Source organism: Passer montanus, unplaced genomic scaffold, assembly GCF_014805655.1.
Source record: "Passer montanus isolate IOZ18808 unplaced genomic scaffold, ASM1480565v1 scaffold37, whole genome shotgun sequence".
Taxonomy (NCBI): domain Eukaryota; kingdom Metazoa; phylum Chordata; class Aves; order Passeriformes; family Passeridae; genus Passer; species Passer montanus.
This window is the reverse complement of record NW_024368485.1, coordinates 844,397-859,438: the sequence shown is the minus strand read 5'-3', so window position 1 is coordinate 859,438 and position 15,042 is coordinate 844,397. Positions and strand designations below refer to the sequence as shown.

The window sequence follows — 15,042 nt, the reverse complement described above, 5'->3', positions numbered from 1 at the left end:
AATGCTTCCCATATGCCTTTATTTGCAATGTTACAGGACTTTTTTACAGGCACTGTGCGTTGGTGTTCCAGACCGGTTTGGATTTTTTTTTTCTGTATTACCCAATGACCAAGAGGTGTGGTGGGAGCAGGGAAAATCCCTCACAGCAACCATTCCAGCCTCCAGGAAAGCATAAGACATCTGAGAGCAACAATCTGCTTCTTCTGAAGCCACGAAGCAAGGGATCTGGTTTATAAACAGGCTTAAAAAATAACGTACATATATAAGAGCAGCTCGAAGCTAAAGTACAGCGGTAAGTGGTACATAGCTACATAGCATGTCTGTCCACACCCTTTCTCCAAAGCTGGAAAAGGCATGGCTTAAAAACTAAAAAACACAGTTAAAAAAAAAATATTCCATGCATTAAGTTTTAGTGTTTTGTGCAATTAAAATGGGATGAAAATAAATATAACTTAAAAAAAAAACCCCAACCTTTTCCATGACACTAATGGAACAGAGGCAAAATCTATAAGGCACTTCCACATAGGCTAGTCTAGGAAGCCTGGCAAGGAGCTAAAACAGTGCAACCATTTACAATGGCATCTGATAAGCAAAAGACACCTGTCTGGTGAGCTATGAACTCAGAAAAACCTTAGGAAACTTCAGTCCTTGGGAAAGAGGCTTGGCTGCAGATGGCTTGGTGGCCAACTCCTCTTCCTCCTTATTGCTGCAAGGGAGATCTCCCCCATTGAGGGTGCTGGACCCATCAAACTATGGCAGAGGGGCTCTGGAGCCCTGCTCCTGGGGAGAGAGACGGGACAGTGGGTTTGGGGATGGATGGATGGAGCAGGTGAGGGATTTGTGGCTGCCAAGCTCCTCCTGCTGTGCTGCAGGTTCCTCGAGGCGGGGGCTCCCGGCCCGCTGCAGCCTCCCCTCCCCGCCAGCCTCTCCAGGGATGACCTTTGGTGCACCAGCCCTGCCGCCACTGGCTTCAAATGTTCCAGGAAGTTAAAAAACAGCCTCCACCCTAAACAGGGAACTGGGTGTTTTCACAGGAGAGGGAGCACGGGGCCCTCACACGGCCCCAGCAGGCTGGGGAGCAGCGCAGCCACAGGCAGCTCTGTGGAAAAAGAGGATGCCTGACCCCAGCTTTGCTTTGCCAAAGGTGTCTAACCTGGGTGCTGCCTTGCTGCTGTGACCCTTCACCTGATGCAGATGGAAGTTATGGACATGCTCCAGGCAGGAGGGTCACCCTGGGCTAGGTGTGAGCACTGGTGGCACTACAATTGGTGTGCTCAGCTGCTGACAAAAAAGACTGATCAACCTGGATGGCTACTTTAGGTCTCATAGTAGTCCTTTATGAGCTATTTTTCCCAGCTAGGGAGGACTGGAGACCCCAGCTAAGGTAGGCTGGAAGCAGTTCCTAGCGGGGGAGCTGGAGGTCTAGAGAAGAGCCCAAAATTTTGCTCACCAAGGCACCCAGCATGGGGAATGTGGGTGGGAAGCACCTGGCCATGGCAAATACCTGTGCCTGACTACATGGCTCTGCAGCAGGAGGGAAACCCTTACCCTCCAGTGCCACTCAAAATTAACTGCAACCTCTGCAAGATGTCTTGAACACAAATTAAACCCCAAATCTGCCCTTCTAGCAGCTCTCTGAAGAACGTGGCACAGCCAGCTCCCTGGGCTGAAAGGTGCTGGCAGAGACAACTAAAGGGCTCCCACTACAGTGTCCTCACCATCTCCACACCTCGCTCACACTCTCTGACTGCCAGAGGGTCCTGGGCACATCACTGAGTGTTTTCAGGATGATCCTGGTGCAAGAAGAGGCTCCTTCCTCCGCCAGCCCTCTTAACATCAGGCTGAGCAAGAGACAAAAGCATGATAGGCGAAGCATGCACTTGCCTAAGCAACCCCACTGGGCTGCCCCACCTGCTCCCACTGACTCTGCAAAGCCAAGGTTTCAAGTTCAGCTTTTGTTCTGGCAGGTTAGCTCTCTATTTACAAGGAGGGGTGGGGGGGGAAACAACCAAGACAACCTAAAAAAAAAAAAAAAAAAAAAAAAAAAAAACACGACAAAAACACATTAAATAGGGAGAGTATAGCTTTCAAATGGGGAGGGCGAGGGCTGGAAAGTGTCTTGTAGTGCAGTTCAGAAGAGTCAGTCGGGGGCAGGCTGGGGGTAGTGGCAGAGTCGGATGCGCGGCTTTAATGCAAGTCTTCGCTCTGGGACAACTCTGTCAGGATCTGAATGAGGTTGTCCAGCCCCCAGAGGTAGCCATCCTCTCTGTTCCCTTCCACCCAGGGCACGTTGTGCTGGAGAACTTGTCCCTCTGGCAGTGGGGTGGTTTTCCCAAAGTCAATCATCCAGACTTTGGCTTGTTCCTGCTTGTCGTGAATGAAGAGGAGAGAGCTCCCGATTACCTGTGGAGAGGTGAGACCAATTAGTGGTGCTCCTGCTGCTCATTTTCAGCCCTCTTTGGGACTTTCAGACACCTTATCTCAGGCTGCATTTCCAAGAGATGCTGCTGCAATTTTGCATGAGGAAAAGCAAGCTCTGTGTGCCACTGGTTGTGTTTGCATATGCAAATGGGGCATTTGGACGAGCTGATTTACTCATACAAATCCCAGGTCTTGGCAGGAGAGGATCAGAAAAACATGAGCATGAAAGATAAAGATGTCATTTTGGAAAATGAGCTAAGGTCCCTTAGCAAGGAATGAGATGAATTGTCTCAACCTTCAGATGGGGATTTTTTCCAAGGCTGGTTCTTTGTAATCAGCCTGTGCTCTTCACACTCACCTACAGGTACCACTGCAGGGATGGGGACACTCCAAGTACAAGTGACTTGAAACCTGCTGTCTCCTCCTTCAAACTCCATTGAATTACACCCAAACTGGCCCTAGAATATCCTCCTGGCACTCACAGCACTCTGGGGATGCAAGGTATAGAGCTGCATGGATCTCCTTTTCTCTGAGTTCACTTGGCTGCATCTGCTTTGAAGGGCTCCTTCATATCCATCCTGAACGGACTCTGGGAAAATCCTGCAGCAAGCAGTGGCCTGGGCAAGACCAGGGAAGCCAACAGGTGCATTTGGGCTCTGACAGCAAAAGTCTCAAGGCCTGTTGCAGTGGGATGAGACCCCACAAGCCCAATGGTCAGCACACACAAAGCAGAGAGATGCTCAGCAGCTCTGCTCTGGCTTCCCAGTGCTTAGGAAACGTGTATCAGTATCAAGCCAGTCACCATCGTGCTCTTCTGCTTAATCTCTTCCTCCAGTCAGAAGATTTCAGCAGGGGCTTCTACAGAAAAGCACCAATGAGTGCATTTCAGAGCTGTTCCAAATGAAAACTGCTTTCCAAATTCTGATATGAGTGAATTGGTGAATTACAGACTCACTTTCCCCTATGTCACAAATGGACCTTGGTGACCAGAGTGCAAGGGCTGTAGCAGAGGTGATGCAGAGCACTGAGAGCCACGAGTGCCCCTTATGATGTGTAGGTACATGGAAGAGAATCCAGCTGGTGTCAGCCCTCCAGAACAGCAGCACTAAATGTTACTGGGGACTCCCACATCCATGCTATCAGCAGGGCTTAGCCTGAGGTTTGCCTTTGGACGAGGGTTTTGAACAGGATGCATGTACTGTTTGCAAAAGCTGTTATGAATTTACATTTTTCAGGAGACTCTTTCCTCCAGTGTGTTGGGAAAATGTCCAAGGTCCAGAGATGCGTATTATTTCCGAGAAATGCTTATCTTTAGCTCTCCTCCTGCTAACCTCTTATAGCCCTCTCTTGGCCAGGACAGAGCATTCTAAATTTAAGGAAAAGCCTTTTGCTGACATTCTTCATTTGCGTGTCCTGGGCTGCCCAATTCCCCTGCAGCTCCTTGGAGGAGCCCTGCTCAGCAAGGGCCCCACGGAGGGACACAGAGCTTGGCAGACCTTCTGCTGTGCCTCATCTCAAAGTGGGATGGAAAGTCAAAGCTGCTGCGCTTTTTAATTTTTAAGGAGTGGAAACTCCTTTCAAACCCTCTTTGAAAGGCTCCTTTGTTTCTGTGTTTTCAAATGAAACCCTGGCACTCGGTTTCAGGGAGAATTTTGTTTCCTGTGTTGAACTGCCCTGAAACCCTCAGTTTTGACATTTCCCTTCCAACTGCCTTCCAGACGCTGCCACCAGGAGGCACAGCCCCATCTGCCTTTGGCTCCTGGCAGGATCCTCCGTGTCTGGCTGGGGCTGAGGTGGTTCATGTGCCTCTGGATGAGGGACAGTGGGCTCTTGGAGCAGTGGCTCCTGAGCCCTGGGAGCCAAAGGTTCCTATGAGGCTCTTTATTCCTACAGCACACATGACAAGGACACACACTCTCATGTTTTGTTTGCAATAGCAAAATTATTGCATTAAGTTGTGGAGCATTGCAGTTCCTGAAATGGCTAAAAAACAGTGTTGCCTCCTTGTTTTCCCATCAGCTCTGAGTCTCCACTATAGAATATGTTGGTGTCGTGGATACTCCTTTCTGTATGAAATTCCTTTGAAAGGCAGAGTGCATACTGTGGTGCCCCAACCAGCTCAGGAAAGGCATGTTTGGGGTATCTGCAATTTATGGCTGTGTTGTGAGGCCTTGTTTGATCATGTGGAGCAACTGTCAGCCAAATGATACCTGACATGCATTCAAATAGACATTTCTCCTGAGAAAACCCCAGTGCTTTTAAACTAGGCAATTTTCCTGTCATAAACAGCCCGAGTTTCTCCTAGATCACTTTTAATCTGTTTGGACACTGGCTTTCAGTAGATTTGAGCCCATGTCAGATGCACAAACATTGTATGCTATCGTCTACATTTGTATGTAAGTATTACATACACATAAGAAAATACAGATACAAGAATAAACCAGCCCCTGAGTTTGACTCCTCTCCTTGGACAAGCTGGGATTAAACAGTTTTCCCCTCCAGGCAGATCCATATAAACAGCAGTATTACCTCATGGCACTTGAAGAACGGGGATGTCTCCAGGGTAGCGCGGATACCCTTCAACCGGTTAAGGTAACTGTTCTGGAATTACAAAAAAATCCCCAAATCCAAGCCATTAGTGTTGCAGGAACCTACATAAAAACCACTGCATTGGGGCAGACAGGAAAGTCAGCCCCGTGCCCAGCATCCTCCCACAGACCTTTCCCTTTGGAGAGTGTCCCCTCTTTTTTATGATCCACTTATCCTTTTGGTTTCTACAGCACCCTGAGCTCATTTGGCTTTCAAAGCTTAGTGAAAGCCTTTGCTTTTGCTGAACTGGTTCTTTCTGCAGAGCGCCCCTGCTGCCTCCATGCTGGGAACACCTAGTTCAGCAGCTGCTACTTTTTCCCCTTGCCTGCACTCCCTTCATAGATCAACTCTTCACTTCATCTGTCTTTTTAGCACTCAGTCACACATCATGAGACACTTCGGCAGCTCCGTTATCAGCACTTCTGCAAAGCTGGCCCCGTAGGCAGAAGGGCTTTCACAAGGGCCAGCACACAGGTCAAGACCCACAAGCCTGTTTGAACATCCCTGCAAATTGCTGGAAGGCACTTGGCACATTCTGGGGGCTCCACTGATTTAGAGGTTTATATAGAAGAATTAAACACAGGAACATGCACACAGCAAGTATCTGGGCACTGTAACACACTGCAAGGGCAGAGGTGGGGATTGCTGTATAAAAATGCACTGGCCAAGGAGCCCCATACAGAGCCACAGCACGATGTGTGCTCCAAGTTCTTTGGGGTTAAAATGCAGCCAGGCAATTTCATCTTCAGATTTGGGAAAATCCCTGGGTAACTCTTGTGAAAGCAAGCATGCCAGTTTGAAGGAGACAGTGCCAAGGGCCACTCCAGCTGGAGCCTTGTGTTTGGAGACTTTATACAGCTTAAAATGGGAGTGCTTTGTCAAGTAGGTTATTTGACACAGTTTGTGTAAATTGTTTACAGCCAGATTTCTTATTCTCCTGGCAACTTAGGGAAGCTTAGAAAATGCTGCCTGTGGCTTGCCCCTGTGAAGTGTGCCTGGCACAGGATCACTGTTCTGTGAGACCGGGTACAGGCAGCCCCCCCCTGCCAGGACAGGAGCCCCCACCACTCATACTGGGGTACAGAGAGGGCTCGGGGTGACCACCAGCCCAGGGATGAGGGACAGAGCATGGCTGTGACTCCTCAGTGGGTTTTGGGAGCCAATCCTGGAGATCCTCAGCAGATTCAGACTCGGGTCAAGCAGTGCTGCTACAGCCAAGTCCCCTCCCAGCTCTCCACTGCTTTCCCCTCACCCTGCAACAGGACAGTGTTTCTCTTCAGCATTTCTCTTGCTTTTTTAAGAGACATTGCTCAGGCTTCAGCCCTGCAGGCCAGGGACCTGATGAGCTGAGGCCAGGCTCCACAGAAATGCCCTCTCCAGGCAGTGCCCCCCAACATCCCCCACTCACCAAAACATTCCTGTTTCCTCTGGTGAACTCCCTGAAGGCCTCCATGACTTGTTCCTTTGTCCGTGTCTTCTTGAAGTCCCGGTTCACAGTGCCGTCCTCTTTCTTGAAAAGAAGGGACAGGGCTGAGTTGGATGGGGAGGAAGGGAGCTGGGGAAGGAGTAGTGTTTCTGCAGCCATGCATGTTGCCAAGCAGGATGTGACCAGCGTTTTTGGCAGCTGAAGGATCTGTCTGTGGAGCAGGGGTGAGCACAGGCAGCAGGTCTCTGCTTGCACATCCCAAGTTATCCCACACTCCCAATGCACTGATCTCTAATGCAAGCAGAACTCCCCATCATCAAATACTTGCCAAGCTCACTGGCAATGTGGACAAACTCTCCTCACAGACCAGGGGCTTGCTGCTAACAGAGGCTGGAAACTCCCTGTTTCTGGTGTTTCTGTGCCCGAATGGTTTCCCATGGCTGCTGTGGCTGGGAATGGCACTGACACCAGCCCTGGACTGTCTCCCAGGCTTGGGGAGGACAGCAGAGCAAGATCACAATGGGACAAAACTGAGCGTGGATGGGAAAAACATCTTCAGAGCAGGAACAAAACTGCTCTGTGAGAAATACTCCATGGACCACTGCAGCAAGGACCAAGCCCATGGCTACCTGGCCTCACTGGTCCTCTGATAGTCCATGGGTCACAAACCCTTCAAGGCAGCAGCCTGGCACTGAGACGCAGTGAGCAGCCTTGTGCTCTCCTCTGCCTTTTCCCAGGCACATCCATCCTTGGCCTGCCATGGCATGGCTTGTCCACTGCAGGGACAGCACTCAGCCCTGGCCCAGACGCTCCTGTCTGAAGCTTGGGCAGCTTTGTAGTTCTCTCCCCATTTCCCTGGTCCTTTTGGGGCTCTGATTTTTACATCAACTCATTTCATTGTCCAGAGGGGCTGTGGGACAGGCAGGCAGATCTCACTTCCTGGATACAGGGGCTATTTTAAACCACACTTGCTTGTGCTCACAGCTCCATTGCAGGGCTCCATCCCACTGCTCCAGACAGATTGTCTGCACACAATACAGCAAAGGAACAGGGGCCAAAAGACATCCTGTGGGCTGGGGAAGATGAAGGATGAAGAAGCAGCGCAGAGGCTGGGGGAGGAAGAAGGCACAACGAAATCACCTGCCCTGGAGGTTAGAGACACATCCAAGGAAGTGCCTGGATGTGTCTCTAACCCAGCACAGGGCAATGTGCATACCCCTGGAGAGGTGGCTGTGGGCACAGTGGCCAATCCAACTTGGGGGAAGGTTGAGTGTCCAAGGGGAGCCTGCCACCAAACCAGCACCTGAAGTGCAGTTTGGGATGAATCACACAGCACACTTCAGCTTCCAGCTTGTGTTTTATGCAAGCATTAACAAAGGCAGTAACAAAAGCAACATACAAAAGAAAAACTCCAGGAAAAACTTTATACCAATTGCACCGACTGCACCCAGCTTCAAATCACCCTGGGCTCAGCCTGACCATTGTGCTGCCACAGGGTCCAAAAGCAGTGCTCAGGGCTGGCAGAGTGTGTATTGGCAGGGGTCAGGGACAACCTTTTCACTGGAGACTCCGTGCTGCTGATGGCCCATGCAGAGCTGGGATCTCTGCTCTCAGCTGTGACCTTGCTGAGGATGCTGTGGTGGCACATGTGTGATGCACAGGGGAAGGGCACTTTGCTGCTCTGTGTCCCTCATGTGAGCCCCAACGTGGCAGCTCAGAAACGAACCCACCCTCTCCCAGGGGGATGATCAATATCAACCTGGAGAAGGGCCACAGCACTAATTTCACGTGTAAAGAGCACAACTTTCCACAAAGCATCCAAGAAAGGAGATGGGCTTCTAAGTGCTCCTAAAAATAAAAGCGAATCACAGATGGCCTTTCCGATAAGGCAATCTCAGCTGCAGGAAAGCCAAGCAGCCTATCCCTAGTACTGCTCCCAGCCTCCTGCAGTTTCCTTGCCCAGCCAGAGGTTGCTGACCACGAGGGTGACAACTGCCATGACATTCACAGGTGTCTGAGCCCCGAGGGGGCTGCCTTCCACTCAGAAGAAATGTGAGGGGGGCTGATAAGGGCTGTCACAACCTCCGCCCCACCAGCGATTCCAGCTCGCGCTGGCGTCACCGGGGCAGGGCTCAGCTCAGCCAGACCTCCCTCCAGCACTGCCTCTGCCCTTGGATGGGGCTTGTGAGCTGCCTGGCTTGGCACTGTTAGGTGGAGGCTTTCCTGGCTGGTTTTGGGAGGCTGCAAACATTCCAGCCCCTGTGGAATGCCACCCCACCGTGGCCTTGCTGCAGGCAATGGTGAGCAACACGCCGAGCAGAGGAGTGTCACTTCTTACAAGGAGCCCCAGCAAGTTTCAACTGGGCCACCAGGGATCACTTGGGTTACTTTCAGCATGGAAATTTTATTAATAGCTTCTGTTTCCAACAGGTTCAAGCTATTCCAGAAAGTCAGATGAATGTCATTATCTCCTTTTGCAAAGGAAAATTTCCATTTTAAAGAGGAAGAACTGGATCTTCAAGGCCACCTGGGAAAGGCAGAGCTCAATAAGGAAAGGGTTGCTATCCTCATGCCCAACCCTGAGCTGCCTGTTTGCCTTACCTGACTATGCTATCCAAAAGGCTTCCACTGCTCCTCTCCTTCCTATGACCCCTTCCCACATGTCCAGGGTCAAATCCTGTCCTTCCCTTGCACTTCTCAGAGCTCTCCTCCAGCAGCCCACATCCATGAATGAGAGGCAGGGCATTCACCACTGCTCTTCACAGGGAAGCATCCACAGCAAGAAATAAAACATGGGAAGACAGCCAGAGCACCAATGGCACCTTCCCTAACACAGAAACTCAATCCCAGAAATAGGCAAAACAACAGGGATACAGCACGGCATGACCAGCCCTGCTGGAAAAAAAGCCAGCTGTGAAACAGCAAGAACTGCTAATGCTTTAGCTTAGGGGAAAATAACCCAGAAGCTGAGGGATTTAAGGAGAATTACAGTAATTAGAGCCTCAATCAAATTAGTCAGCCCCCTAGCAGCAGCAGGAATACTGCTGGAGGCCAGAACTTCTCAACGTTTTTCAATTAAAGGGCTGCTTCACCTCTTTGAAAAAAAATCCAAGGCTCAGATCAAGCAGCAACTCGTTTATGGCTGGCTAAACAGAAGTACAAATCTCATAACTCCTTTACGGCTTTTATTTCCCTTCACAATGTTTTTTTGCCTCCCTGAGGATATGATTTGTTTGGTTTTTTTGTTTTTTTAGAAAATATTTTTTAATTTCAAGTGCTTCATATATAGCCTGCCCCTAAACATGCCCAGACTGAGGAGCACCCCTGGAGGCCAAGGATGTATCATGCTGGACTATAAACAGGTATTTCTGATTGCACCAAGGAAGCAGGGGAAAAAGCAGTGTGAGCTTTAGTCCCAACTGGTCCCCCTTTCTAATACAGCCTCAGTTTTATAAAAAGCAAAACAGCAGCAATGGGAACTAGGCATGGGGTTGTCCCAAGCTGGAGCAGCTCACAGTGTGTTTACGGGTATCCACAGCAGGAAAGGGTCTTGGGGAGACCTGGGGAGATCAGGGTTGAGCTGCACAAGCAGGCAAGTGCCCTGACCCAATGCAGGCACTGCAGGAAGCTGCTGTGGGGAGCAGGGACCATCAGCATCCTCGGCAGAGACACAGGATGGGCAGGGGTGCCTTGCATTGCTTGCCAGGAAACTTCTGAAGGGGCTCAGCCCAAGAGCTGCTCCTGGGGTTTCTGAGAGTGTTTGAGTTAGAGGTAAATGCACTGTATCCTGCTGGCCATGAAACAGCTGAATGAAGAAGGTGCAACATGCACAGAGCAAGAGACAATTCCCTTCTGTGGGTGGTTAGAAGTAGCAGCTCTGAGTGACCCACTCCTGCTGACCTTTTAAACCCATGTTCTAACACCTGTATTAGTTTGCTGGTGAGGTGAAGGGCAATGCTACCAGGGAAGTCTAAAAAATCTGGTGTGAGGGCTTTATTTGGGAGCAGCTTCAATTGTTTTAATTCTATCATTTTGACACCACTATCTTCAGGCAGGAGGTTAGGCTACAGAGACCCAGATAGGCACTCTGGGAGAATTGTGCCAAGCTCAGAGGGGAGGAAAATAATCTGTGATCAAGAGAAAGAAACTCCTCCAATAAAGACACATGCAGATATTGAGCCATCGTTTCCACTAAGAGGAAGTGGCTGCTCTGAGCTACTGCCTGGGCCCTCAGCAGCTACCCAAGCCTGAATTACTGCAAACACAACTTGACCGAGCTCCCCGTGGCTGCCAAGCCAACACCATGCCCAGGCATGCAATGAAACCCTTGGCTCAAGTGTGGTATCACCTTTAATTCACACTGGCTGGCTATCAAAAGGCACAGGCCATTGCTAGTGCTCATGGAAGCAGTATCACTAATACTCTGTGGCTACAGACATAACTGTTCAAGTGCCATCCCAGACACCTTTCTCTCCTCCTTGGGGAAAATCTCCTGGGCTGGCTCATCTGCTGGGGACACAGAAGCATCCCAGCTGGTGTCTCCAGAAATGTGAGTGCTGCTCTGAGCAGGAGCAGTCAGCAGGTTACACGGGCAAGCAGGTGCTGGCAGAAAGGGCAGCTGTGTGTGCTTGTCCCATTTCACAGGGCTCAGTTGCTGAATCTTCCTGGACAGGCTGGTAAACACACCCTCCTTACTGGCTGTGGCTAAGCTCGCACCTCCAACCACAGATGGGCACACGTTCAAGCTGGGATTTGGATTAATGGCTCAGCCCAGTGGCAGAGCAGAATTGAAAGCAAACAACTAATGTGAGTCTTCAAGTCGGAGGATGGCATTTTGCATGGAGGGGGACATCAACCAAGCAGCTGATGTAATGAGATTATGCCTAAAACAATCCTCAGGATGCCCAGAGCTCAGCTGCATTCTCCGACGAGCAGCAGTGCCCTGGGTGAGGGGCCGGGGATGTCCTGATGTGAGCTGCTCTCACCAGCAGCCTGCTGTGTGTGTACCTGTGTGAGTCTGGCTAGCCAGCACTCCCAGCAGCTGGTGCCCTGCCCTGCAGAGCTGGCCAGACTCACCTTGATGCCCTCGATCCTGAAGCCCAGCGTGGCAGTGGAGCTGATGGTCTCCCTCCACTGCATGTAGCGCGGCTTGGTCACTGCCCGCAGCACGTTCTCCTCCTCCGTGGGGGCATCGGGGTCCACCTCAATCATCTTCTGGTACATGTCCTTCCTCAGGCTCGGCTTCTTCCGGGCCTTTATCAGCTCCTCCTCCAGGTACGTTCTGCAGGGAGGGAGGGGGTGGATGAGCAGGGCCACCACATGAGGTGCCATATACCCACAGACAGCCTCACCCCAGAAATCAGGCTGATGCAGGAGAGCTGATCCATAAGGAGTAGTGCAGCATAGGAAATAATGGAGCAAGCCTCATTGTGGCTGAATTGATCCTGATTTAATTATCACTCCATCATCACCACCCGGTATCTTTTCAGTTCATCAAGGAACCACAGCCAGGCTGGCAATAACATGGGAAGTTATTCCTCACAGGTTCTCATGGCCTTGCTGCTGCCATCCCAGCAGCCTCCTCGTGCCATCCCTTGTCCTGAGCTTACCCCAAAGTTCAGGAAACCTGAGCTCCTACCTGAGCTAAACATGGCTTTCAAGATATGCCCAGGAAACTGTGCACATGCTCTGGGAGACAGATGAATTGAAGGCAAGAGGGACATTGCTGTGTCCCATCCTTCAGGATCAGCCAAAGCTGCTCCTGTGCCTCTCTCTCTGTGCTTTTGCATTCCCTCACTCTGCACCACGAGGGCTCTGCCTCACCAGCTGCTAAACAGGGTGCTTTCACACAGGGCTGTTACACTGATGGGGATGATTTTGCCCAGTATAGGGCAATATGCTTCAAGTGGATTTCCTAGCAAAAGCTTTCTCTTCAAGATGAAGCACAGGAAGGGATGCAACCTTGGCCAGGTGCTTACCACCATCCCAGGTCCACAGGGTGCAGCCAGGATGGGGGAATGGGGGAAGGAGGATAGAAGGTGCAGAGGAGTGTGCGAAGACCTTGGTTTTATCCATACTTCAAAGAAGCACCCCTCTGTGCCAGAGCACAGTGCTGGAAAAGTTCTGCACTCTGGCATGCATAAAACCATCATCCACAAAGTAGTACTTCCTGCAGCAATAATAAACCACCACGAAATTCCTCTCCCAGCTCCCAAATCAACCCTAGCTCAGCCTGGAAAGTGTTCAGGCCCTCCTCAAACAGCCCACCAAGCTGGGTGAGATGTCCCAGCAAAACAACACAGGAATGACCCTATCTGTCACTGTTCTACACCTCCCACTAGCCATGCTCAGCTCTGCAGAGGGACAGTGCCCTCTGCCCATGTCCCTTGTGCCAAAATCCCAGCACTGTGTGATTCACCTCCAGAACCAAGCAGAACAAAGTGGGAGGGTGCTGACTGGACTCTGTGGGACAGTGTTCCCTTGTCCCATGAGACAAGCTGGTGCCTTTGCTTAGGGCAGACATACCCAGGCCATCAGCCCCCTTGAAAAATACTGCAGGTAAAAGCAATTAAAGTCCTCGGCTGAGATCACCAAACCCATTATTTTGGTACAGATGGAATAACACAGCAGAATAAAGCAGCAGTGTACTAGAAGTGCTGCTCACACTGCTCAGAGAGCTAGAATTTCTTATGAGAATGACAGATCATCAATGTCTGTGGCTTGGTCCTCCCCATCGCCTCAGGCTTGTGCCATCACCAAGGCTTAAGAAAGACAAAGTTTTGTTTAGGAGCGACTGGAGTAGGCTGCCACATCCCAAAGCCATCTTGCCATGAAAAAAACAAACCTGTACCTGCCTGGCAGCAAGCTGCTGGCTCAGAGGACAGGTTTGATACCTCTGAGGTTTAGATTATTTGCTCAGCCATGGGGATGCCCCATTCCAAAGCATTAACTCCATTCATCCTCGCCGGCTTCTTCCACGGCACCATCTTATTTCAGGATGATGGTGCCCAGCACATTTGCCCTCTTGCCTGAGCTCAGATCACTGACATGTTATCTGTGCATGGGAAGCTTTCTTCCTCCCTGAGACAGCCACAGGAGCACCTGGGCAGCAGGTCCAGCAGCTCTTCTGGTGGCTGCTGTCCGGGTCCAGAGTGAGCCCTGTTTCCTCCCCACAGCAGCCTGTGTGTGCCAGCCAGGGCCACACGGCTGTGCTGGGCCCTCCACCCCTCTGGTGGAAAGTATTCCCCGCCTCTTCCCTGCCGACAGCCCGGCACGCCAGTTCGAGTTTCACATCGGGATTCAGGAGGGGAAAAAAAGATTCCTCCCTCCCACAGAAACCATCAGCTTTTCCAGCAGCGCGTCTCCACCATGTCTGGGCTGCGCCTCTGCCAGCGAGGGGGGTCTCAACCCTTCCTGCCACCAGCCTGCAGCACGCCCAGGGCTGAGGGGTGGCCTGAGGCTGTTCCAAAACTGGCAGCCACCTGAGGTCACCAGCCCTGCCCACATCTGCTCTGGGACACCCTTGTCAGCTGTGGCACGGCTCGCTCAAAAACTGCTGCTGGCCAAGTGGCTGCAGCCTGGGATGCTGGTGGATCTGGAGACATGGTTCTCAAGGAGGACACGGGTAATGTTGCTCATCTGTTAGGAAATATTTCAAGAGCTTTGCATGAAAGGCACTGAACTACTCAGCACACGCATTTTATCCTTCCAGTGCGCATCGGAGCAACGGCTGAGCAGAGGGAAAATTTCTCGCTCACTGAAATTGTGCCTTTCAAGCGTCTTTATTCCACCCCTCTGGCACCCTGGACAGGATCTCCTACACCCTATCCCTTGGCTGTGTCCTCATGTGGCAGAGAGAACCTCCCAACAGCTACTGTGCCATTCCTGTGTACCTAAACCCAAGCTGTCCCCTCCACCACACCAAACTTTTCCCAGCATGCAGGACAGTCAACAAGCAGAGAAGGAAGGAGCCTGGTGTATCCTTTCCATACCCAGCTTTCTTCATGGCTCTCTCACGGTATTGGCTGAGCTTTACCTGAAGACAGGTGAGCCTGGTATTCTTAATTGTGTGTTTCAGGCAGTTTTACCTAGGAGATGCATTTACTTTTGAGTATCCCACCTTAAAACTCAGTAAACCTCGCCAACACCACTCACCTGACCCCCATTTTGCAGTCCATAACACACGGGGAGTCAAACTCAGCCAGCAGATCTTCCATCTGGTTGTATCTCTCCCCATCCTTGACCACGTCTCCGTGGTAGGCAGGGACATAGGGCTTCAGGACATCGTTCATCAGGCGGTCGAGGCACCGCTGCTCCGATTCACAGTGCTTCTTCAGTATCCTGCCATTGGCTGCCGCCTTGAAACTACCTGAGGGTGACAAGGGACAAGGTGGCACTTGCTCTGGATGGCAGGGGGATAGGAAGGGCAGCCCAGCACCTTGGAAGCACCCCCATTTACAGCTGCATCCCTACAGGCAGGGACTGAAAAGCTCAGGTTGCCAGAGGTTTATGACCAGCACTGTCACACCCCAAGAAGGCAGAGACCTGTCCTGCAGCACCCAACACGTTTGCTTCACATCCCCTGTGCACTTCCCTGCAGGTTCACA

General features: G+C 51.2%; 1 protein-coding gene across 1 annotated transcript in view; it reads right to left on the bottom strand.

Annotated features, from left to right (window-relative positions):
* ITPKB (inositol-trisphosphate 3-kinase B) overlaps window positions 1–15,042 on the bottom strand; it is a 65,247-nt gene continuing 50,205 nt past the window's right edge. The window contains exons 3-7 of the mRNA XM_039717019.1: window positions 14,591–14,804; window positions 11,513–11,717; window positions 6,419–6,520; window positions 4,951–5,022; window positions 1–2,403 (exon numbers count right to left, since the gene is read on the bottom strand). Coding sequence (XP_039572953.1) covers window positions 2,188–2,403; window positions 4,951–5,022; window positions 6,419–6,520; window positions 11,513–11,717; window positions 14,591–14,804 — 809 coding nt within the window. The 3' untranslated portion in view covers window positions 1–2,187. The remainder of the gene's footprint in view (window positions 2,404–4,950; window positions 5,023–6,418; window positions 6,521–11,512; window positions 11,718–14,590; window positions 14,805–15,042) is intronic.